The 23,918-nt window shown below is 42.9% G+C and overlaps 2 protein-coding genes across 2 annotated transcripts; both read right to left on the bottom strand.

The window, feature by feature from the left end:
* Positions 1-4,757: 4,757 nt before the first annotated feature.
* On the bottom strand, positions 4,758-12,931 carry LOC134467321 (RPE-retinal G protein-coupled receptor-like). Its single transcript, XM_063221218.1, has 7 exons — positions 12,612-12,931; positions 11,492-11,648; positions 9,873-9,994; positions 8,552-8,711; positions 6,913-7,030; positions 6,253-6,366; positions 4,758-5,426 (listed from the first exon to the last, which is right to left on the bottom strand). Exons 1-7 carry the CDS (start codon positions 12,685-12,687, stop codon positions 5,295-5,297), a joined length of 879 nt encoding a protein of 292 aa, XP_063077288.1. The 5' UTR covers positions 12,688-12,931; the 3' UTR covers positions 4,758-5,294.
* A 2,866-nt stretch (positions 12,932-15,797) lies between these two features.
* LOC134467320 (RPE-retinal G protein-coupled receptor-like) lies at positions 15,798-21,186 on the bottom strand. Its single transcript, XM_063221217.1, has 7 exons — positions 20,972-21,186; positions 20,389-20,545; positions 19,769-19,890; positions 19,451-19,610; positions 18,175-18,292; positions 17,048-17,161; positions 15,798-16,125 (listed from the first exon to the last, which is right to left on the bottom strand). Exons 1-7 carry the CDS (start codon positions 21,045-21,047, stop codon positions 15,994-15,996), a joined length of 879 nt encoding a protein of 292 aa, XP_063077287.1. The 5' UTR covers positions 21,048-21,186; the 3' UTR covers positions 15,798-15,993.
* Between the last annotated feature and the right edge of the window lie 2,732 nt (positions 21,187-23,918).

Genomic DNA, 23,918 nt, shown 5'->3' with positions numbered 1-23,918 from the left:
ACCGTGACACCTCTAGTGTGCAGCATGTTGGTATTTCTCAGTCTGAGAAATAAGTTTGAGGAATGGCCGTGGTGGTGGCCGGAAATGTCACGAAAATAAAAAAGGATTAAAAGGGAGCTCCTCCGTGTCTTCCTGGCCTTGCATGCCTCTCTGTGAAATATCCGTGCGGGTCAGTGCAAGCAGTTTGCATGGAGTTTAATTCAGCTTGTTTTACAATGTGTCTGTATCTTCTCACTCAGTCTTTGGCCTGTCTGGACGAAAAACATTATTTATTTTACTGATAAATTGATTTAAAAAGAATTGAGACATGGAGAATGGAGAACATAATCAGTCCTGTAAACACAGTAAATGACTGCATACCTACAGTGTTAGAGTCTTGGTGTCTTGGAGGCTTGGTGTCTTGGAGACTTGGTGCACAGTCTTTTGTAGCAGCATTTTAATATTGGTACTACCAATACAGGGAAACTCTCTCTTGGTGTTTGTGGCAGTCAGAACATACTTAAAGTGATACCCATTTTGATACCCCATTCTGTCCCATTTTGGGAAATATGCTTATTTTACACTTCCCCTTGAGTTAAATAATGGGGTTTTACAGTTCTCCTGTACTTTCAACCGTTTTCTAGTAATGGCAGTGCAAATTTTACCTCCAAGCTAACAGTTAACATTGAGTCCTATGAGACCAGTTAGCCGCGAGCTGGTCTCATAGGACTCAATGTAAACTGCTAGCATGGAGGTAAAATTTGCACTGCCATACCCAGAGAACGGTTGAAAGTACAGGAGAACGGTAAAACCCTATTATTTAACTCAAGGGGAGGTGTAAAATAAGCTTATTTCCAAAAAATGGGACAGTATCACTTTAATAATCATTAATACTTCCCATTTACCTGACATATTCACTATCCACCTATTATTCTCCTGTTGGCTGCATAGACGGCAACAACACCATATTGCTCTGGTTGGGTCAAACTGAACATTTTATTTGAGCAATGCTGCCAACGTCAGGCAGAGTTTATCCGACCTGTAAGCTGCAGTCTGTGACGCATAAGGCTAAATGTTTTTTTTCTGTGGCTGGGTGAAAACTACGTATTGTTTACGGCAATTAAGCAGCAAAAGCTGCCAGTAAGTAACCAGTAGGTAGTAGGTAGGTGTCCTGTGTACGTATGTCAGATCTGGTTAACCCATTTTAGCCTAAGGCACCTGCAAAAAAGGCGTGCTAAATGCCTACACCCTTTTTGGGAAAAGGTGCCCTCAATCTATAAAAACCTAAATATCTCAACCCTCGAAGCAGATAAAAACATGAAATGAGTTGCATTTAAAAGCTATGACCCTCCTCTTCTTGCATTTTGATATGTTCATCCAGCTCTTTTTAACTGGAATGCACTCTGAGAGTGCAGACCTCCCGCTAAGGACGCTGTTTGATAGAAAATTTGACTATGTTACACCCTATTTTTATTTTAAGTCTCTCTGCCTTCTTTTTGTTGAGTTGGAAACTGGAATATCAAGATTCGCTCTGTCCGCAATTCAATTTGCGGTCACTAGGGGCATTTATATTTATGGCCAACAATGGTGAAGAATCTTTTAAGAACTCCTGGTTCCGGTTCGTGATCCGGATCACCACCAGACTAATCACTTGTTCATTGGTCATTACCAACAACTCCACAGAGTTTTGTCCAAATCCGTTGATTAGTTTTTGAGTTATCCTGCTGATAGACAAACAAACGAACAGACAAACGTGACCGAAAACATAACCTTGGCGGAGGTAATAAAAAATGTCTTATCTCATGAGCCTGAATGCTGCGGCTATTTCGCTGCAGCGTATACGCAGCATCCAGCATCAAGAGGTTAAGAGCAGTGGTGGCCCTGATTGCCCATGTTGTGTTAGTGTCATTCATTGCCTCACATAACCCAGGTCCCTCCTTAGCTCCGGTGTCACTGTGACAACAGCGTTTTCTCTCTGGATTATCCTCCGGCAGTCTCCTGACGCCTCCCAGCTCTAGTGCTTAACTCTCACCTCTTGCCCTGTTGATTTTCTGTCCCCACTTGCCACCTGCTGTCAAGCCCTGGGCCTTACCTCCTCCTCCTCCTCCACTGCCCTGGGCCCCTACTCCTCCTGTCTCCTCTTCCTCCTCCTCCTCCTGTCTCCTCTTCCTCCTCCTCCTCCTCCTATCTCCTCTTCCTCCTTCTCCTACCTCCTCCTCCTCCTTCACTCCCCTGGGCCTGGCCTCCTCCTCTTCCTCCTCCTGCTCCTCCTCCTCCTCTTCCTCCTCCTCCTCCTATCTCCTCTTCCTCCTCCTATCTCCTCTTCCTCCTCCTCCTATCTCCTCTTCCTCCTCCTCTTGCTCCAATATTTGGGGGTACTGTGAAGTATTGTGCTAGGTTTGAATCTGGACTGGGTTGGTTCCGCAACTTTTTCCTGAAGTTTTGATCTCCCATAATGATGAAATGTAATGCGTCAATACTGTCCTACAAAGGCAAAGTGCAATAACTATGCCAACATTGAAAGCCTTGATATTAGGTTGGATATTGTAGTAGTTGCTGCAAATTTGACATACAGTAGCACTATCTCTAGGATGGGGCACACTTGAACCATAATGCCGTGTACAGACCAGGAGCGAACGGAGCGAACGAAGCGACGGAAGTCATTATTTCTCTATGGAGGGCACGCGACCTGTAGCCTGATAAACCAGACTAAATGTGGATGTCTAATTTAGTCTGGCCTCGATGCATAATACATCCGAAGATTGTTGATGAGAACAACCTTCCCTCAAAACCCTGCCCGCTTTGATTCAAAACACATATTTGCGTTGTAATTGGTTTGCCAGATTCATGGCATTCTGGCTTCATTGAATCCTTATGCGAGGCCAGACCCACCTGTAGACAAAACATTTTGCCGTCCAGCGGGTGGCGCTGGTTCACCAGGCTACGCGACCTGCGCTACCAAAGTGAATTCGCCAGGAGCGAAGCTTCTTGTGCAACCAGAGTGAATTTTGACGATTAAACTAAATCTAATCGCAGGCGAATTCGCTCTGACGCTGTTCGCCGAAAACCAATTGGGACGTTCATATCTCCGAATGTCCCAGGCTGTCAAGCCAGAGCCGTTATGTGATTAGCTGAACCAAACATGTCAATGCTGCGTCTCGAGCGAATACAGCGAATTCAAGGCGAAACTTCTTCTGCTACCCACGCTACCAGGCAGCGTAGTTCGCTCTTGGTCTGGACACAGCATTAGGCTTAGTTACAAGACCATTTTCAACCTAAACTCAATTTTGTCAAAATATGCGGTTACTGCACTTTGCCTTTGTATGGCAGAATACAGAGATATATTGACTTTGCACGTCATTGACACCCACTGCACCCTCGTGGGCCCCTATTTTCAGAAATGTTTCACTTTTTTTTACATCTTTACTTTTTTTTTTTACATTCCTGAAAATAGGGGCCCACGAGCGTGGTGGGCCCACCGGGGAGTCAGTTTTGCGCCACTAATTATAAGGGGCCCTTAAAGCCAAAAGTGTTTGGGCCCTATTCCTCCCCCACAGTCCAGCCCTGTAGACAACAGCTCAGTGCAAACACCAGTTACCTTTCTCTTTATGTAGCATAACCTCTTTCCTCATCACCTGCTCAGTACACATGAACTACTTACCTGGGTCAGCTGACAGTGCAGGGAGATAGAAAGAGGGTCTTAGCTGATGCAGAGAGAGAAGCCATCACTGTCTGCCGCCATGATGACCACTTACATAAGTCAGCAAGAAAAAAAACAACTTCCCACGTCTGATTGGTGCAAGGCTGGCTAATCTGCTTAGCGCCTGGCTTTTGCATGAGTTGGCCAAATAGCCACAACTATGTCAGACAGGTACAGTACTATGCAGCCTGGGACAGCTGAGGTAGGAGTGTGGCACACTACCGTACGTACGTAGGCTCCTAATAAAAGACTGGTAAAGGGAAGGCCTTAAGAGAATGGCACACTACACTGCGTAGGCTCCTACTCAGGGCCGGATTAAGATGGCCTGGGGCCTCTAGGCTACAGGTTGCTGTGGGGCCCCCCAGGAAGGCAAATTTCTTGACAAATTTACATAGACAGTGTCATAATTTAGGAGCTAGGAATTAAGGGTACCATGTCTACCAACTGCACTCAACTCGACAGATGAGTTTTTCAATAAATGTATCTGGTCACAATTCTGCAAGTTTTCACTTTTGTCGGATCTGGGGGGCCCTGGCAGGTAGGGGCCCCTAGGCTGCAGCCATATCTAGTCTGTGCGTTAATCCGGTCCTGCTCCTATTAAAAGACTGCTAAAGGGAAGGCCTTAAGAGAGTGGCACACCACACTATGAAAAGATTTCTTAAGACAAGAACTGAGGGGAGAATGCACAGAGCCAACTCCACGCAAACAACTGAGTACCCCCAAAATAAGACACAGCTCTTCCTATTTTAACAGACAGTGAATCGTGCTGTCTGGCTGGCACCAGTGTTTATGATTATCCGGTGGACATTACAGTGGCGTTTGTTTGACGATAGGCCTATAAAAAGGCCATATCCTTACAACACATGGTTTTATTTGTTTGTACAGTGATAAACTTGTTTGACAAAAAAAAGAACCATGAAAGGCACTTTTGGGGAAAAAAACAACAGCCCATTGGCCAATGAACTGGCCTGTCTTATGCTTCTTGATATCACATGACATGTCCCAAGTCAGTTCTTCTCAGAGATCATACATGTGTACTGTGACTACAAGAAAAAATATGAAGCAATACAATGGTCACACAGCTACAGTATGAGCAAAAGCCAGAAGCAAACACCCTACAAGCATATCCATAATATGTACATAATATGCATATTCCATATTTATAGAAACAGTAATGCTTAATACTCTATACTAATGCAGTAATACTGTATGGTACGGTTTGCTTCCTAACACATTCATTGCAGTGGTCATAAACTGCACTTTAAGTATTCATGAAATCTCATGGGACATGTATAACAAACCTTTCTTGAATGTTTAAGACAGAACGATGACAACTGGTCAAAATAAAAGTAACAAACCCGTTGTGGAAAATCAAAACAAAGTAGCAAAGCAGCAAGTCAATAAGTCAAGACAACAATAAAACAACAATAATAACCATAAAATCACATATCAGTTATCACTAGGATTGGTAAGACATGGTGAAAAGGTAGGTTTGGAGACGGAGAATGAAGTGCATTGACACCGTGCAAGTGAGAGAGTGTTCCAGAGTTTGGGACCAATCACACAAAATGTATCACTAACAGTGGAATGGCTTGTTAATTTTAGGTTTTTTTTTTTAAGACGTTTTGGTTTTCTTTGCCTTCTTTCCCGTCAGCAACTGCCAGATTCCACCTTTGTAGGCCTTGTTGGTGTAAGAGTAAAGTATAGCGTGGATTATCGGACCAGTCTTCGCCCACAAAGGAAGCATCTACAGCAAAACAGAGCAACAACAAATTGCACAACAATTTCACCAAATACAGCCCTAATTAGCTGGTATTGAAAGCAGTTACATATAAATGACAGAAGCTCTGTTTAGCATGGTGGTTCACGACACTAAAGCCAGACTCAAACTACACGACTCCCGATTTTGTGTCCAACTTTGACGTCAGGTTGCAGTGCACACAAAGAGATTGGCCACTGTCAATCTTATCCCTGATCGTAAACACAGAGACAATGACCGACATTCTATTTCGAGTCGTAAATATCAAACTGTGTTTTATATCTACGATGTTCGATCTGCAACTCTTGGAGCCGGCAAAATTCTATCTTAGAACGTTGCATATGATGAAGAAATCTTGCACGACAATCGCTTGAGATGGTCCTGGGGGGTAACGTTCCACAGATTGTCGTAAGGGGGGTCTTTAGCCGTGACTCGGGCCGATAGCTGTGTAGTTTTAGCAGGTAGCTTATTCTATGACGTCAGAATAGCGTATTATTCTGCACTTTGTACCGTGTGTTTCTATTGTTTGTATTTAAGTTCAAGAAAAATCTCTAAAAGTTTCAATTTATTCTTTTATTTCCATGTAGAAATCCATGCACTCATCTTCTTGCTTTTAGCAGCTCATCTTCTGAGGTTAGATATACAGCGTCATGATAAAAAAACAAGAAAAAAACCCTAATTTCTGGCTAGTAGAATAGCTGGATGGCTAGTGACTCGGGACAACCACTAGCCACAGTGTCCGGCAAGCAAAAAAAAGTTAATGTCAAGCCCTGCTGGCTTAATTGTGTGTATGATGTAGGTGTACTGTTCTTACCGTTCTATACTTTGGGGAAACCATTGAGACATCATAAAAACAGGCGTATATTAAAAATGCTGCGTACGGGCCCCAGATAATCAACAAGGCCAGCTCTGGAATGGAGGTGTTGAACTGCATGAAGAGATGAGATCAAGACAATTTTAGTCATTAGAAATCCTGGCTTGTCTGTTTTGAGCGGCTATTGCGTTATTGTTCAAAGAAGATCAAGACCAGCATCATTATCTTTATCAAAACCTTTGCCGTTATACTATTGCTAGATGACAACACTAGGCATAAGTATGTATCTTTAGCTGTCTATTTTCAACATGTTTGCTGCCCATTTCCAAACCTGATCTGTTCAAGAATATTTCTTAAGTAGGCCTAACGAACTAATATTTACTTATCTGACGTCCGTCCAAAGTACATTAAGATTTTAAAGCTTAAGGTGTCTATAGCTGGCCATTTAAAATGCCGGAAATGAAGAAGATTCACAGATTCATAAAAGCGTACATTTCTAAGTCATAATGAATACTTGGAAAGAAAAAGATACCATTTGTGAATACACTGCATACATTTTGGAAATAAACTTCTAAACAAATTACACACTCAAACTTCAAAAGGTATTATCACCATTTAATGGGAAGTCAGTTAGACATTGTGTGGTGCTGTGTACTGTACCTTGAACTTGTGGGTCTTCTTGAAGTATGCGTAGATGGAGTTATATGAGTCGTGCATGATCAGCAATGGGATGAAGAGGTAGACGGTAGCTATTGTTAGCATGTAGGAGATGAAGCCCCTGTGGAAAACAAACGTTTTTTTGTTTAAAATGTGAAAAAAACATAAGCGATGAGGATGATGAAACAGCCTCATGAAACATTGTCACTGATTTCAACTAGAACAGACAACAATCTACAAGCAAAAGAGGCCTCAAGCTGGTCAGAAATAGTAGCCCAGTCGTAGCCCAATAGTAATACGTATCTACTATTAAACGGGTAGTGTTAGCAATTAAAGAGTAGCATTTGAAAACTAAAAGAGAGAGGAGTGATTAGACTACCTACCCTGATTAAATCTTGCATCTTGCATCAGGTAGAGCATTTCCAGTAGCTGCTAAGTAAATGCTTGGGCTCTTGGAGAGAATATCACATTGTTTTTCACACAAACAGCTTAGGGAGCTTTGTTTCAGCCTTTCAGTTTCAGCTTAGTGCTCTCAGTCTTTTCTATTCCAGATTAAAATTCATGCCAACATATGTGGACCATGCGCTTGACCTTGCAGAGCTCTGTTTAGACCAGCGGTTATCAATGTTTTTTTTAACAAATGCCCCCTGGTCCTCTTCATAAGTCCTGCAATGCCCCTGACCTCATCATAAGCCTGTAAACGCCCCCCTTAGTATAAAAAAAGACTAATGCCCCCCCAATGGCAACTAAGCACCACCCCATCTAAGCTGTAGCGTACTCAAGGCCCGCTAGGGCTACCTAACGCACCCTGCGGGGCTGTAGAGCCCCTGTTAAGAAACACTAGTTTAGATGGTCAAAGTGTGACCTATAGGCAGGGAAGTCGACAGGGGGGGACAAAGGGGTCACTTGTCCCGTGCCCTGGGAGAGAGGGGGCCCAGAGTTTGATCCTCATTACAGTGCTTGTATTGGGTTTGGGGCCGTTTCACATGTATTTGTCCCGGTCCCTGCCAAAGCTGTCAGCGGACCTGCCTATAGGCCTATCTTATAGGTATAAAATCTCAGGAAAACAGAATTGAGTTACTAGTCTTCTCTAGAAGACCAAATAGCCATCTAATGCCGGCACCAAGTAGGCATCTCCAAGTACTACCATCATCTATCCACTGACTTTTTACCTTTTTTTTACTACAACATGAATGCTCCTTGAAGGTCCAGCTAAAAACACCATGGAAGTCTTGTGGAAGTTTTGGTGCGGTTGGTGGGGACATGTACATTCCACTTTTGAGATGAACCTATCACGTGCCCACCCCTTTTTCACAAACATAATGCGAAAACCCAGACAATTTGCTATTGTAATGTCCCCACCACTCCAAGCCACTCCTACACCTTTGTGCACATGGAGTGGGAAAAGGTCACTCCTACGCCAACATTTTCAGATCAAGGACCACTTTGTCCCCCCAAAAATGTTCAGGGACCACCTGTCAACTGAAATGACAGTTGATGGGTGCTAATTTGACACTGCTCATTTCAATGCAGATCACTTACTTTTTATTCACATTACAAGCCTGTCTTACTGTGGTGAAAATAAGATAACATAACAAAGCTATGCTAGCTTATTTCTCTCTCAACGGTAATAAGGATTTACCAGTCTCCCTTGGTGTAGTCCAGACAGCAACAGGTCTTCATTGGCTCAAAGTCATACGTGCCCCAGCCGAAAAATGGTAGAGGAAGAGATGCCCAGAAGATGGCTGCCACCCAAACACACACGCACATGGTCCCAGAGGTGGCCCAGTACAATTCCTGTTCTGAGAGAGTTGAACCAAAGAGGGTAGATTAATAAAGAGGATCCAAATCCCGCCCACCCAATGCAAAAGACTTTGCTCAAGTTGGGCAAAGATTTTCTTAAGTAGATCAAGATACATCATCTTGAATCATTTCCGGGATCCATTTCACGTCGGGTGAACGCCCCTTTAGGAGACCAACGAGTTTGAGAATAAATTACGCCCCTAGAGTACATGTGTGGACATAAATCCTTGGACCACCGCAATTCCCTTAGCGCTGCACCTGGGATCCCTCAGCCCCTTAGATGGCGATAGTGCACAATCCATGTTGCTGCCACCAAACCCAACGGACAGAGAAGAAGAAGGGGGCACAACGCCCCCTTAGGAGACCTGACGTTGGCACGTTGTTTTTGCATTGGGTGGGCGGGGTTTGGGATATCTTGGTTTGATGGAGTATCGTTGAGTTGGGTCTCCTAAGGGGGTGTTGTCCCCTCCTCCTCCTTCTTCTTCTAGCTTTGAGGTGTTTGTACAAGAAGTGCGCTACCGCCATCTACAGCGCTAGGGAGACTCCATTTATTCTCAACCTCAGGACTCTGAAGGTCTCATAACCGAAGGTCTTCTAAAGGGGCGTTTACCTGACATAAAGTGGATACCAGAAAAGAACTAGAATGACGTATCTCTGTCTATAAGATCTCTGGTCGAACCCTGTGTCACGTCACCTCACTCTGATGTATTACTGTATCAACAACTTGATTCAGTTTCTTTTTATCCATAATAGCACACATTTAAAGGTAATGTAAATGTACAGTAAAATCAGCCATGGAATTCAGAGCTGTGACAACCAGGGGCACAGGAAGTCAGTTGGTGACATGATTCATGTAGATTCATGGAGACTAACACAGAACCACTACATAACAAGCAAAGATGACGTAAAAATGAATTGAAATGAATTACGTTCACCTTTACTGCATTTTCTGTGTTTTACACTCACGTCCTGGAACTATTCGGAACTATGTCAATGGCAATCTGTGTGTCAAAGGCTCCATGAGCCGCCATTGTTGTGTAAAAATGGAATACTGAAGCCAATGGGATTAGCCTAACTCTTGCTTCCATGGCTCTGAATAAAGGATCTAGTTCCTTCCCAGTACATTGCCCTCATCTTAGGGGGAATAAAAACGTACTTACGAGTACACCAGTAGTGATACTTGTCCCATGCAACAAGTGCAAGCAAGCTAATTGTTGCGTAAATAGCAACTGCTCCCTGGAATCCATGTATGTTGCATCCCTCCATACCAAACGGCCAAACTCTGTGGCAAAAAGTTGCAATGAGGTCTGCATTAGCGTAATGATGTTAAATGCCTGACAAGATTTTTTAAAACATATTACAACAGTTTCCCATTTGTTTCTTATGGGAGCTCCCCCAAGTGTCAAAAAATTACACTGTTGGGGGCGCTGTGGCGCAGCACGCTAAAGGCTCAGTTATGCTTCCTACTTGTGCCACAGAGTGAGCTTGACGCAGCCATGATGCAGTTAATTCTTGTTTATGCCCTGTTTTGAAGCACGGTCTGCGCGATGTCATTCCACGCTGAAACTGCCTTCAATACAAAGAGTAAACTAGACGTGTCGGTTGTTTTTTAGCATCACAGACTCGACGAGAATGAAAATGAAACATTAAATCTTTATATCACGTGCATGTTTGATCGCACTGGCAGCCACAGTAGTAGTTTGGAACAAAGAAGTGGCTCATTTGTCGAGGACGAAGCGGAATGTTTCCTCGACCTCGGAACCACTGTTCAACTGTCCAAATAACTTCAGCGTCGTAACTTGCAAGCGCATGTGTTGTCGTTGGTTCGTGTAAATAAATCAAACAACAAAGCACGGGCAACTTATTTAATGAAGAGCTCACAGTCCGTAGACCGACGAAGGTTAGAACAAGGAAGTAGCGCTTGTTCTCGACTCGAGGACAGAGCAGGCTGGTCGAGAGGACCAATCAGAGACCTATTTTCGCCCTTTCACGCCGTCGCTCCCTGCGTCGAGACACAATTTTGGGGAGGTGCCCCAGAGTACCTGCGTGATGGGGGGGGCTTCACTACGTTAACTGCGCGGCTCACTGCATCATGATGCAGTGACGCTGATCTCGAGGCATAAACCACCCTTAAGCCCCCCACTTGGGCTTGCATGGAGACCCAGGTTCGAGTCCGGCCTGGGTCATGTCCCAACCCTACCCCCATCTCTCTGTCCCACTGATTTCCTGTCAATCTCTACTGTCCTATCATCAATAAAGGCACAAAAAAGCCCATAAAAAAAGTCTTTAAAAAAAAAAAATTACACTGCTGCCAAAATTCTTTAGTGGTCTTTGTGGTGTGCGTTCGCACAGCAGCGGGGATGGAGAGAGTCCATTTAAACAAGCGCCAATTTGTTATGGTGATTAATTAACTACAAAGACTTTGCCTTTAATTGACAGACAGTCCCTCTTGTCCCTGTGGCCTGACTCTATGGAACAACATCAGTCTTTTTTAACCCATTTAAGCCTAAGGCACCTGAAAAAAAATCCTGCTGAATACCTAAGCCCTTTTTGGGAAAAGGTGCCCTCAGCCTATGAAAACGTAAATATCTCTATGAAGTTGCATTCAAAAACTAGGACCCTCATCTAAAAAAACTCAAATCTCAAGGGTTTGAATGCACCATCTGTGTCACTCCAGGCATCTGGGTCAGTGGCGCTTATACGCAGTCTCAGGCTTAAATAGATTAATATACATGTACTTTTTTTAGGAAAGGCATCAAGATGAACATGCATGCTCTACCTGTAATAGGTGGCATAGGCACCAACCAGAGCATTAATGTTGAGCATGAGGTCAGAGATGTTCAGATTGAACACCAGGAAATTGCTGGGATCTCGTTGCTCTTTAACTAGTAGAAAAGACAGAGCTGCAATGGAGTTAAGAAGAAGTCCCAGAAGACCTGCAGAGTAAAAGAATGTAAACATTGGAATCAGTGGACTCAGTGAAAGGACAGTTCAAACAGGAGTATCTGGTCAGGGGTACATTTCTGGAAAGTGAAGTAGTTAGCAGTTAGCAACTTGGGTAGTTGCCAATGGGAAATTGCATTGCAATCAACAAAGAAGCTCACGTAGTTAGCAACTATGCTTTCCAGAAATGCACCCCAGTAATGTAGTGTAAGGGCTGTAGTGACTTACAGAAGTTGTAAAAGTTTGAAATGTAGTTATTCTACAATTACACACATGTATGTCTTAAGTACATAAGATGTGGTTTGCTTTGTATTCTTTGATAACACTTGTTATTATATTATTGTATAATATGAATTAATGTATTAAGTCGAACACGACTGCTGTGATATCATAAACTGTTTCACCCTAAGTTTTCATGGACAGCTGAATTTCAGTGCGCTAGTCTAGTAGCAGGGGTCGCAGGCGACCCTATTCACTTGCTGAACATGCTTAACTACATCATAACAACATTGCTGTGACATTACAGAGAGCCATAGTGCTGCGCCAAGGGGTTAAAAACACCATGCACATCAATGCAGTATGATACGCTAGCCTATTACAAACATCATGCACATCAATGCATTATGATGCACTAGCCTATGACAAACACCATGCCCCATAAATGCATGAAGGTAAACACCATTCGCTAAAGCAAAGAAAGCTCCCGCACACTGTTCACATTTGCATGGTTTACTGCAACGTTTCGGTCTACTGACCTTCTTCAGAATTGCTTGAAGAAGGTCAGTAGACCAAAACGTTGCAGTAAACCATGCAAATGTGAACAGTGTGCGGGAGCTTTCTTTGCTTTAATATTGGTGACCTAGGGGTTCCACTCCTACGCACCTGACCAAGGAGGTGTGCAAGAATTCTTCACTTACTAAACACCATTCGCCACAAGTGGATAAGGATAAACTTACCTTCAACTAGCAGGACAGTGCCAAAGACAAATATGTCAAAGTCACTGAACCCATCCGGTATGCGATACACAGCCATTATTGGCTGCTCAAACTCTCCCAAGTTCTTCTCTGTCTGAGTTCAGTTGGGTTGCAGAGATTTCTGCAAACACAGGTCTTTATATAACTTTCTGAATGGTTGCTCACAGAAGGATCTTAATCTGGTAAACCTCAAAACCCCAAATCTTTTCCCAGATCAGTTTCCCAAGAGTAACTTATCCAACCCAAAAGGACAAATGTGCTGAAACTCTCCCTGGCTGCTAACAGTTTCCCAAGAGTTACTTAGCCAGCCCAAAGGAGAAATGTGCTAAAACTCTCCCTGGTTAACTAACGAGGCCACTCTGGTAAATGTTTAGGTGGTTTCTTTTTTTTTAACCCCGCCCCCAAAGAGAGGGGAAGGGCTATTGATTTCAGTTTGTTTGTGTCTGGGCGCATTCCAATATGCGAACTTGTGTCCTCTACTTGGGCTTGTGGCCTCTTGCTTTGCTGATGCCTCGCCTCCGTGGAGAAAACAATTAAGTTTCCCTGCTGTCAGCCTAGCCAAAACAATTTTTGGGGGACTATTCTTTATTTACAATCCTGTTTGAAAATGAGAACATTTACAATTGAGCTTTTGCGAGATATTGAAATATAGTGCTGTTATCAGTGATGTCATTACAACGTCGTACGAGGCCGCAAGCACAAGTGGAGGACGCAAGGTCGCATATTGGAATGCAGCCTCTCTGTATTTTCCCCCTACGCCATTGCTAAAAAGATACTGATCTGAAAATTCAACAAGTCAATAAGCACAAGACAGTGTATCAGGGCAAAATTTCCATGATTTGGACCGATCATTATTTTACTATCCTAAACTTTGTTTTGTCTCTTATCATGAGAGTGCCACAACACAGATTTAGAAACTATTCCTCAGACTCGGGGGCATCGCAATGGTGGTAACATCAAAGAGCCTAGAGCAGGAGAGAATCTACTGCCTGGCAAAAAACATAGCCAAAAGTGAAGAACGGAAGTACTGTAGTGTTGCATTGACAAGAACACAAGGGTACAAGAACAAAAGGGTACAAGGATACAAGAGCACAAGGATACAAGGATAGTTTATTGTTCACATACATAGTCACTTTCGTGAAACACGTACAGTCGTTAAATGAATTGGCCTGTGCTGAACGAGGCAGGAAAGGGGGGTACAGAGAGGTCAAGGTTCAAGTGTTAGGAATTCATAAGATAGATGACTTGAGGAAAGAAGATTTTTCTTAGTCTGTTTGTCTTTGCCTTATGACAACATAGGCCGAATCGCATTTCTAATTTCTACCCCTACCCCTACGCCTTCCCCTTGCTCCTCGTTCGTTCAAACGAAGCAGGAAGGTGTGGGGCTTGAAATGCAGTCAACAAGCACGGAATGACACCCATAGCATTCAACACCAACCTCTTTACCAAAGATATTGCTTGTAATTACTCTCGCAACAAATTAAAAAAGGACAACGGTGTTGCGCGACCCTCGCAAGACTTTCCACTTCCATGCATTGTGATGACATTAATAGACATTTTTTTACGTGTGTTTCATGGAGAATATGCCCACTACACATTGGGACAATGTAAAACTTAGTACAATGGAATAATTATAACCACTTTCAAACCGTCAATTACGGCGAAAATACTCATATTTGTGTGCTGTTGTGGATGCCATCAATATTGAAAGGCATTCGCAATGCACTCTGGGAGGTCTGTCGTTGCCCTCCGTTTAGAGTGAGCCCTCAGAAAATCTCTGTTTGGAAGGGTAGAAAGCCCCTCCCCTTATGCCTATCCCTCTGTCTTAATGTGAATTGGGACACCACTATCCCTACACGTGAACGCGGAGAAATGGAGGGGAAGGGGAAAGGCGTAGGGCTAAGGGGTGAAATGGGATTCAACCTTAGTGTCCCTCCAGGCTTTTGGTTTCCTAAACAATCCATGGTTTGGATGGGAATTGTCTCTGATCCTTTTTTGGGCTCTCTTGTGTAAATGCCTTTCAATAATAACAGTAATATAATAATAACAATAATAATAATACTTTTTTATTTGAAGGACTTTTGTGATACCCAAGGACAATGTACATTAAAATAGTGGAAATGCAAAACAAAGCAGTAAGGCAATAAGTCAAGACAACAATAAAACGGGTCATTACTAACAACTCTACAAAGTTTCGTCCAAAACCGTTGATTGGTTTGTGAGTTATCCTGCTGATAGAATCTTTTAAAAAGTCCTGGTTCCGGTCTGTGATCTGGATCACCACCAGAATTGAATCACTTCTTTCTTGGGTCATTATCAACAACTCCACAAAGTTTCGTCCAAATCCGTTGATTCGTTTTTGAGTTATGCTGCTGACAAACAGACAGACAGACAAACAAACAAACAAACAAACAAACAAACCAACGTGACCGAAAACATTACCTCCTTGGCGGAGGTAACTAGAAATGCACTCAGAGAGTGCAGACCTCCGCCAAGACAGCTGTTTGATAGACCACATTTGCCCTGTTCCGCAATTCAATTTGCAATCACTAGGGGCATCTACATTTGTAGTCTAGCAACAGTGAAGAATCTTTAAACAAATATTGGTTCCTGATCACCACCAAAATGTAATCACTTGTTCCTTTGGTCATTTCCAACAACTGCACAAAGTTTCATACAAATCCGTTCATAGGTTTTTGAATTATTCTGCAGACAAACAAACAGATAAACAGACAGAAGGACAAACCAGCACAACTGAAAACATAACCTCCTTGGCGGAGGTAATAACCATAAAATCACATAACCATAAAATCAGTCAGCACTATGATTGAGTAGGCCAGTAGTTCTTAACCTGGGGTGCGGGCACCCCCTGGGGGTGCGCCAGAAGTTTCAGGGGGTGCGCAGAATTTTGTTTTCGTTGAGGTTGTGACCAAAATTCTGCTTGCAAACATTATAATTAGGGCAGAATAAGAGCAAATGAAAACATATTTTGGTCCCCATTTAAAGTCATTAAGGTATTGATTAATGTCTGAAGCAAGAATCATTGTAATTAATAATTTTTTTGTGTGTATACACATGTAGAAGTTTGGGTTGGGGGTGCGTGGCTTGTCTTCGGCAGAAGGAAGGGGGTGCGTTAAGAAAAAAAGGTTAAGAACCACTGCTGTAGGCCAGGGTGAAAAGGTAGGTTTTGAGACTTGGAGAATGAAGTGCATTGACACAGTGCAAGTGAGAGAGTGTTCCAGAGTTTGGGGTCAGCAGTTACACTATCACAGTGTATCACAGTGTATCAGTGTATCACAGTGTATCCGTGTATCAGTGTATCACAATGTATCAGGGTGGAATTGCTTGTTCTCAAGAGTTTTGTTTATGAAGTTTTGATCTTCTCAATCTTCTGCCCTGTCAGCAGCTTCCAGATTCCTCCTTTGTAGGCCACATTGGTGAAGGAGTAGAGGATAGCGTGCCATATGGGAGCAGTCTTGGCCCACACAGGAAGCATCTACAGCAAAAACAAAGAGACGCCATTAGCTTTTTACATATCTCCAACACTACAGTTCAAATTGCAGGCTGCTGATCAATAAGCATGACCAAGTAACTCGGCCACTAAGAAGCTAGTTCAGTAGTAAACCAGGTTAAGTTAACCATGTGGTAGAGGTAAATCATCTAATAAGAAGAGCCTGGAGTCCTCATTTTCTTGACTAAATGATGCCTGCAGGTACATCTATTAACAGGTTTACCACTTCCTGTAGGTTAACTCAGCCTAGTTTATCACTTGACCATGTTCTTAGTAGCCTATACCCCCCAAGTATCAACACATCAGGTTCAGTTCACGCTCGATTTTCATCACCATTCATGACCGTCCGCAGGTGTCACCACCAGTCAGGACATTCATAACCAACTGTGCCTTCCTTGTGGCTGTGCCCTTAACACGGGTAATCTCACCGAGTCCCTCATCGTGGCAAGCTAATGTAGCTGTGTAATGACTGCTGTGCTCGTTGGGATTAGCTACAGTGACAGATTAAGGAATAATGTGACCATGGACTAGTTTGGCGAGACAGACAATAACATGACAGCCATAGTCTGGCATCAAACTGGCAAAGCTGGCAAAGAGCCAACGGTCAACGTTCAAACTTAAACATGTTCAAAATGCATATTTAACCCAGTAAGAAACGGCCCCTGTCATAATGTAGCTGTTACCAGAATGGCAACGACCAAGTCCTAATGTATTACCTAAAGGCCCTGTGTATTGTCATAGTGGTGTAATACTGGGGGGGAGCACGACAAATGGGTCACTTGTCCCGGGCCCAGGTATAGAGAAGCCCAGAATTGGACCCTCATTGCATTGTATTGATTGGGTTTGGTGCCCTTCCAGACGTCTTTGTCCCGGGCCCAGCCAAAGCCCTGTGTGGATGTACTCTTACCATTCTAAACTGTGGAGAGAACTCCAGAGGATCGTAGACGCAGGCATACAGGCAGAAGGCAGCGTATGGGCCCCAGCTCAACAAAAGGACCATCTCTGGAATACAGGTGTTGAACTATACAGAGAGATAAAATAACCACATTTTAGAAATCATGGCTTGTTGGGATTGAGAGGCTCTGGCCTTTAGTACAAATGCATTATTGTCCAAAGAAGACCAAGATCAACATCATTATCTACATCTTTGTAATTCTAATCCTATAACCCCAAATGAGGTAAAAGTTGGGAAACTTGCTAAATTGTGAATAAAATATACCATTTACTTCCTTGGACTGCATCTCGTCCAGGTTGTAAATCAGTGTAGAATTACAGCATGGCTATGCTTAATAGTCAAAAGTCTATATTGTCTGTGAATTCATTCCACAGTTACTTTTTCTAACATCAAATTACTTATTTGTCCTATGCATTCATTTCAGAGAGCAAGGACACATTACAATGAATTTAAACTACAACTGAAATAGAACATTTCCCTCAAAGCAATAATTTTGTGGAGTTAACCATTCATATGTTGTCTCTGCACAATTCTTCATTTAATTGATAGATTGAATGTTTGTAAAATGAAAAATAGTATTTTGTTTTTATTCACAGTTTACCAAATGTCCCAATTTGCTGTAGGCCTAAGGCAACATTACACTGGCATCACCACATTTGCATTTAAATGTATAGGTAACACTTTAGAAGAACTACCTATTCACATATTTTTAAATACTTTATAAATAATGGACTAATTATCAACAAAATGTTTACAAATGTTTATAAATGGGCATGAAATACTATGCTAACACAGAAGACAGAGCGCAGTCGCATCGGTGCTGGATGTTTCTCCTCCAAAGACCAAGAGGCATGAAACCACATATATAACTCACACAGTAGAAGTCGATTCCCACTCCACTGTGCAGTCGCAGTTTGGTTATTGGTCATTTACAAACATGTTAATTATTATTAAATGTTAATAAAGTGTTTATAAAGCTGTGAATAGATAGTTATGACAGGCTACCAAACAACGGTACAAATGCCATTTAATGGAAGTCAGTTAGCCATTGTGTGGTGCTGTGGTGCTGTGTACTGTACCTTGAACTTGTGGGTCTTCTTGAAGTATGCGTAGATGGAGCTGTATGAGTCGTGCATGATCAGCAATGGGATGAGGAAGTAGACGCAAGATATAGCTAGCAGGTAGGAGACGAATCCCCTGTGGAATAAAAAAACAATAAAAAAACCTAACGTTTTAATTTTAGAAAATGAAATGTAATAAACTGTGATCATTTTCTCATGACACATTGTCAATTATTTAGAATTTCATCTAGAAACTAGTAAAAAAGAAAGAAAGAAAGAAAGAAAGAAAGAAAGAAAGAAAGAAAGAAAGAAAGAAAAAAATCTATAAGCGAAAGTGAATGTGCCTACCGGCTGTATTTAAATCTCTATAAACATTGTCTTGCGTCATTGAGAAAGCATTTCCATTGATTGTGTGGTTGGTAAATGCTTTGGTTCTTTGCGAGAATACTGCATTGTTTCTCACACAAACAGCTTAGTGTTTCAGTCTCTCAGCCTTTACTTAGCTTAGTGTTCTCAGGCTTCCCTCTGTTCCCTCTCTGTTCCAACACTGGGCAGATTAAGAGGCATGCCAACATGTGCACTCTCTGTACATGACCTAGCAGCCCTCCAGGTCTGGTGAGGTGGTCAAAGTGTGTTCTACACAACAGCATACCACATATGTACATTAAATCTCTGAATCGCTGAATCGAGTTACTTGTCTTGGGAAGATTACCTGCAAGCTAACCGGTAAATCCGGGTGACACTTAAAAATCGTTTTGTTGGATATAGGCTGCCCTGCATATGCGTGCACAGGTAGAGATGAGGTGCCCCTTTGCCCGTCTGGACAAAAATGCCCTTTTTGAAAGTTCTTTTTTTGAATGTTTTTTAACTTTTTTTGTCACAATGTACTTCGTCCATGTTGACATGCTGATGTACAAGTGCTTCACGATCAATAGCATGTGACAATAATACCCCAATATATTCTGTATATATATAGTATATAGCCTCTACACTCAGTCTTTTAAGGAAATTCCACATATCCCCATCCCACCCCCCAGAACCTTCCTCCCAAAATTTGATACGATTTCATCCAATTACTTTTCCACTTCTATTATGTTATGGAGGTCATTGGACAGGGGCCAACGATTCAATTATTTTCGATACTTAAGAATGCCCCATGATACAATACGATTCGATGAAATCGTCGGCCGTAGGATAGATGCATCAATATATTTCGATTATTATTTACACCCCTAGAGACTAGCAGTGCTGCTGGTGGTAATGATTAGAGAGGGGGGTTGGAGGATTTAATTACCCTTCTGTCTTAGTGTTGTCCAGGCAGCAGCAGGTCTTCATCGGCTCAAAGCCATACTCGGCCCAGCCGAAAGATGGCAGAGGAAGTGCTGCCCAGAAAATGGCCGTCACCCAGACACACACGACCATGGTCCCAGATGTGGCCCAGTACAATTCCTGGTCTGAGAGAGTAGGTAGAACTCTGTGTCACATCACCCTTCTATTGTCAACAGTGTCACCTGTTCATCCATAATATTAGATGTTTAATTTTAGTGTTATAAATTATAATATATTATATGCTGCAGATAAAGAGAAGTGGGGTGGGTGTGCAAATACTTACTAGTACACCAGTAGTGATACTTGTCCCATGCAACCAGCGCCAGCAAGCTTATGCATGCATAAATGCCAACGGTTCCCTGAAATGCGTGCAGGTTACATCCCTCAATACCATAGGGCCAGACTCTGTGGCAAATAAATTGGGAGAAAAGCTACATTTATTATTATCAGCCAAGCAGAAATGCATGGACATCAAAGTTTAAAGTGGAGACGTGCTCACAGTATCGCCCAATGATTAATACAGTTCTTAACCAGGTGCTGAATGCCACATAGAACACAGACGAGTGAATGAAGCGAAGGATAGCGCTCTTCAGATTTTTCTTTGTTTATTCGCCTACGAATGTTTCGGGCAAAGCCCTTCTTCAGGGTGTTGTGGCGATAAGTGGCAATCAGTGCTGTCCTTTGCTTCATTCAGCACATCAAATGCCTCTTTTCCACTGCCGGTTTTCTGGCGGGCCTACAGCTCGACACAGCGCAACTCGGCCGCCACTTTTTGATTTTCGATTGTGCACGACACAGCTCAATCGAAGAGCAAAAAGTGGTGGCCGAGTCGCACTGTGTCGAGCTATAGGCCTACCAGAAAACAGGCAGTGTAAAAGAGGCAAAAGTGAACTTGTGGTTTACCTGAGATAGCTGGAATATGCTCCAATGAGAGTGTTGATGTTCAGCAAGAGATCGGCAATATTCAGATTGAACACCAGAAAGTTGCTGGGGTCCCGTTGCTCTTTAACAAGTATAAAAGACAGAGCTGCGATGGAGTTGAGGACAAATCCCAGAGCACCTGCACATAATGAAGAATGCACACATTGGCACCATGGGTTAGAAATTGATGGAACAGGCGGCTACGTATACTAAGCTTGTTCAGGAGTAAACCAGGTTAAGTTAAGAGGTAAATCATCTAATAGAAGAGCCCGGAGTCATCATTCTTCTATTAGATAATTTACCTCTTAACTTGGTTTACTCCTGAACCAGCTTCTTAGTATAGGCCCCAGCTGTGCAGCAGCATCTGCTCAGCGATGCATACAATGACACATGCTTACAAACTGTACAGTTTTGAATATTGAATAATTTAAGATGCAGTTTGACATTCTTTATCTACATACATGCATTATTGACACAATTTAAAGCTACATTGCTTGCTGTGTAACTAATAGCCTAAAAACACCATCATAGTTTCTTGTCCACGAGAGCATAATGATAAACTTACCCTCAGCAAACAGAAAAGTGCCAAACGCAAATATATCAAAATCGCTGAACGCCTCCGGTATGCGAATGACAGTCATGATTGCTGTCTCCAACTCCCCCAGCTCCCGCTCTGCTGTCTATCTCTGAGTTCAGTTGGGTCACAGAGAGTTCTGATTCTGATGCAGAGGTCTTTATAGCCTCTGTTTCACGTGAATAGACGCATAGAGTAGCTGGGTCTTAATCTGGTAAAACCTCCAATGCCAAATCCTCTCCCAAAAGAGTTTCCCAACACTTGCTTGGCTAACAGTGTTGCCAGATGTGTCTGATCAAAAGCTGCCAAAAAGGTTCTGAAAAACTGCCAAAATGTGCTAAATTCCGCTCAATGTCAATAAATTGCATTGATTTCTATGGGCCCAAGACTGCAGAAAAGGACGCCAAATGGCCAATTTTTCCCATCTTTACCCGCAGACGGCCATCCCAAGTAGCCCAATTGGGCAGGTAACAGCCCAATCTGGCAACGCTGTTGGCCAACCCCAAAGTACAAACGTGCTAAAGCCGTGCCTGGGCTCTGACAAGGCCACTCTGGGAAATATTATTTGTTTTTTTAAACCCGCCCCTTTAGAGAGAGAGGGGAAGGGCTATTGATTTAGGTTTGTTTGTTTCTCTATCTGATTTTCTGCACGCCTATTAACATTACTGAAAAATGCTGATATGGGCCCTACCGTGGCTGATATGGTAGGGCACTCTTCTACTACGCGGCCGACCCGGGTTCAGTTCCCAGCCCAGGTCCTTTGCCGGCCCTTCCCCGTCTCTCTCTCTCCCAACTCACACTGTAAAAAATGCCCGTTGAAATTACGGCAAAAAACTGTCAAATTGCAACAGCAGGCATGCAAACTTGCCGCTTTTCGGCGAAATTCGCCGTTTTGAAATGAAAATGGGTCATTTCTGTGAATCGTGCAGATCCGAGGAGAAAATATTTGGGCGGGGGGGGCTCGAGCGAGTTGAAATGTATACCGCAGAAAATGTCATACAGCTCAATGGCAAATTGCTGGAGAGATGCCACCACCGACAATGACTTTTGACCAATCACAGTATTTCTGTTTGTCGGCACAGCCAATAACAAGAACGAGCTCAATCTAAGTCCCGCCCTGTCTTCATACTTCGAAAGACAGCGCAAAACCCTGTGTTTCTGGTCGGCTGGGCTGCGTAGTTATATCAAATGTCTTAGTTCTATAATATAGAGAGTGTCCGACCATTTTCCCCTACCCAAATCCTGAAATGTGCCGTCTTTGGATTTAGCTCTAAACGTGGAAGTCTGCGTGGTTAGTGAACAGGTACCCCACACCTCACAGTTGGTTTAGTTGTTTTGCCTGATAATTTGACTCCGGAGCTTCCCTGCCCTCGTGAAAAATAATGTATTCTCATAAGAGCTCCGAAAGCTTGGTTACACGCACGTGTTCCTGGTATTCTGTTGTTTCGGTTAATGATTTGAAATGTCAATTTACGCTAACAGTAGAATAGTTCAGTTTCCGTTCGCTGTAGGCCTACTTGTTCTCCGGTTATAGTCGATGCAAAGGACATCTGATTTCTGCGCGAGTGAATCCAACTTGGAGAGTTCAGCGGGAGAGTGCGCTAGGGGGGAAAAGTCTAAAGTAGCTACCGGGTAAAAAATATGGATAAAAAAACAGGTGAAAAAGCGCATGTAGACTATGCGAGGCATGCAACATCGTGCATATGCTGCGGGCAGAGGGAAGGGAGAGAGAAGGCTGGGCCAGTCAGTCTAGCGTTTGGCACAGGACAAATTGCAACAGTTGGCCAAATCATTCCAAGTTTTTGTGTAATCCGATTCCTTTGTAGGCCTATATCTAAATGACCTTAAAAAAGTGAACGATATTTAGTGAAACATACTTTTTTCCAGGTCAAAGTTGGAGCGTTCCTATTCCTACTCATTTTTTTCTACAGGGAGAGGTGAAGTAAGAGTAAGAGATACTAGGTGAATAGGCTAAAATTTGAGTAGCCTAGTTTGAGTAAAACTTCAGTAGCTAACTCAAACTTTGACAAAGATTTTTTTTGCAGCCTATTGCAAGTTGTCTGAAATATGATGATTAAATATGCATGAGATGACAACCAGGCAAGTGTTGAGGGGGTGTTATACTGATGAGAGGAGGGGTGCTTAGTGCCATTTGGGGGCATTTTGGCCTATTTTATTTTTTAATAGGCCTACTAAGGGTTTTGATGAGGTCAATGGGGTGTTGGGGAAACTTACTATGAGAATCACTGCTCTATCATGATAAAAACCTATTTTATCAAGCTATCTACCCAACCCCCCATCAGACATGACAGCTAAGTCATGGAGTAAGGTTGGCAGTTCTCATGTTCACTGTCCCTTGGTCGCTAATAACTACAGTATGCTCAAAATTCACCATTTAAAGACTTTTTTAGCTAAATCCTCTCCCCCCTAGTCTGAGACTGTTATACAAGATCATCCACTGCGCACAACACACACGTGTGCACCTGCGTTTGCGCGCGTGCACTGCGCCGCACCGCGCCGCGCCGCGCCGCGCCGCGCCGCACCGCGCCGCACCGCGCCGCACCGCGCCGCGCTCTTGTCACCTTTTTCACCCCTGACCTGTTTGCATGCCTGAACAGTCAGTGAACGTAAAATGTAAAACAGTTTGTCTCTGTACTAAATAAAGCAAGCTACTATTAAGTCAAAAAGCACTACATGACTTTATTTTTTGACAGGTGTCATATGTAGAAAATACTGGACTGTTCTCTGTAAACGAAAAAATATTGGAAAATACCGTTAAGTGAAGATGAAATAGTCAAGAAACGATACATAACTTTATTTTTCACTGGTGTCTTATGTAGAAAATACTTAACTGTTCACTGAAAAGGAAATATTTGAAAATACTGTTAAGTGAAGATGAAGTAGTCAAGAAACGGTACATGACTTTATTTTTCACTGG

This window comes from Engraulis encrasicolus, chromosome 17, assembly GCF_034702125.1.
Source record: "Engraulis encrasicolus isolate BLACKSEA-1 chromosome 17, IST_EnEncr_1.0, whole genome shotgun sequence".
In the NCBI taxonomy this organism is placed as follows: Eukaryota; Metazoa; Chordata; class Actinopteri; order Clupeiformes; family Engraulidae; genus Engraulis; species Engraulis encrasicolus.
The sequence above is the reverse complement of the archived record's forward strand: the minus strand, read 5'-3'. Positions and strand labels throughout refer to the sequence as shown.

What these genes read in the sequence shown, in the direction of transcription:
- LOC134467320 (XM_063221217.1), bottom strand. Translation starts at nt 21,047, where the DNA reads ATGACTGTCATTCGCATACCGGAGGCGTTCAGCGATTTTGATATATTT. An exon ending in GCATATTCCAGCTATCTCAG is followed by an intron (nt 19,891 to 20,388) that starts GTAAACCACAAG and finishes TATTTGCCACAG; the next exon opens with AGTCTGGCCCTATGGTATTG. An exon ending in TCTCTCCACAGTTTAGAATG is followed by an intron (nt 16,126 to 17,047) that starts GTAAGAGTACAT and finishes TTTTTGCTGTAG; the next exon opens with ATGCTTCCTGTGTGGGCCAA.
- LOC134467321 (XM_063221218.1), bottom strand. Translation starts at nt 12,687, where the DNA reads ATGGCTGTGTATCGCATACCGGATGGGTTCAGTGACTTTGACATATTT. An exon ending in GCCTATGCCACCTATTACAG is followed by an intron (nt 9,995 to 11,491) that starts GTAGAGCATGCA and finishes TTTTTGCCACAG; the next exon opens with AGTTTGGCCGTTTGGTATGG. An exon ending in GTATCACTACTGGTGTACTC is followed by an intron (nt 8,712 to 9,872) that starts GTAAGTACGTTT and finishes CAACTCTCTCAG; the next exon opens with AACAGGAATTGTACTGGGCC.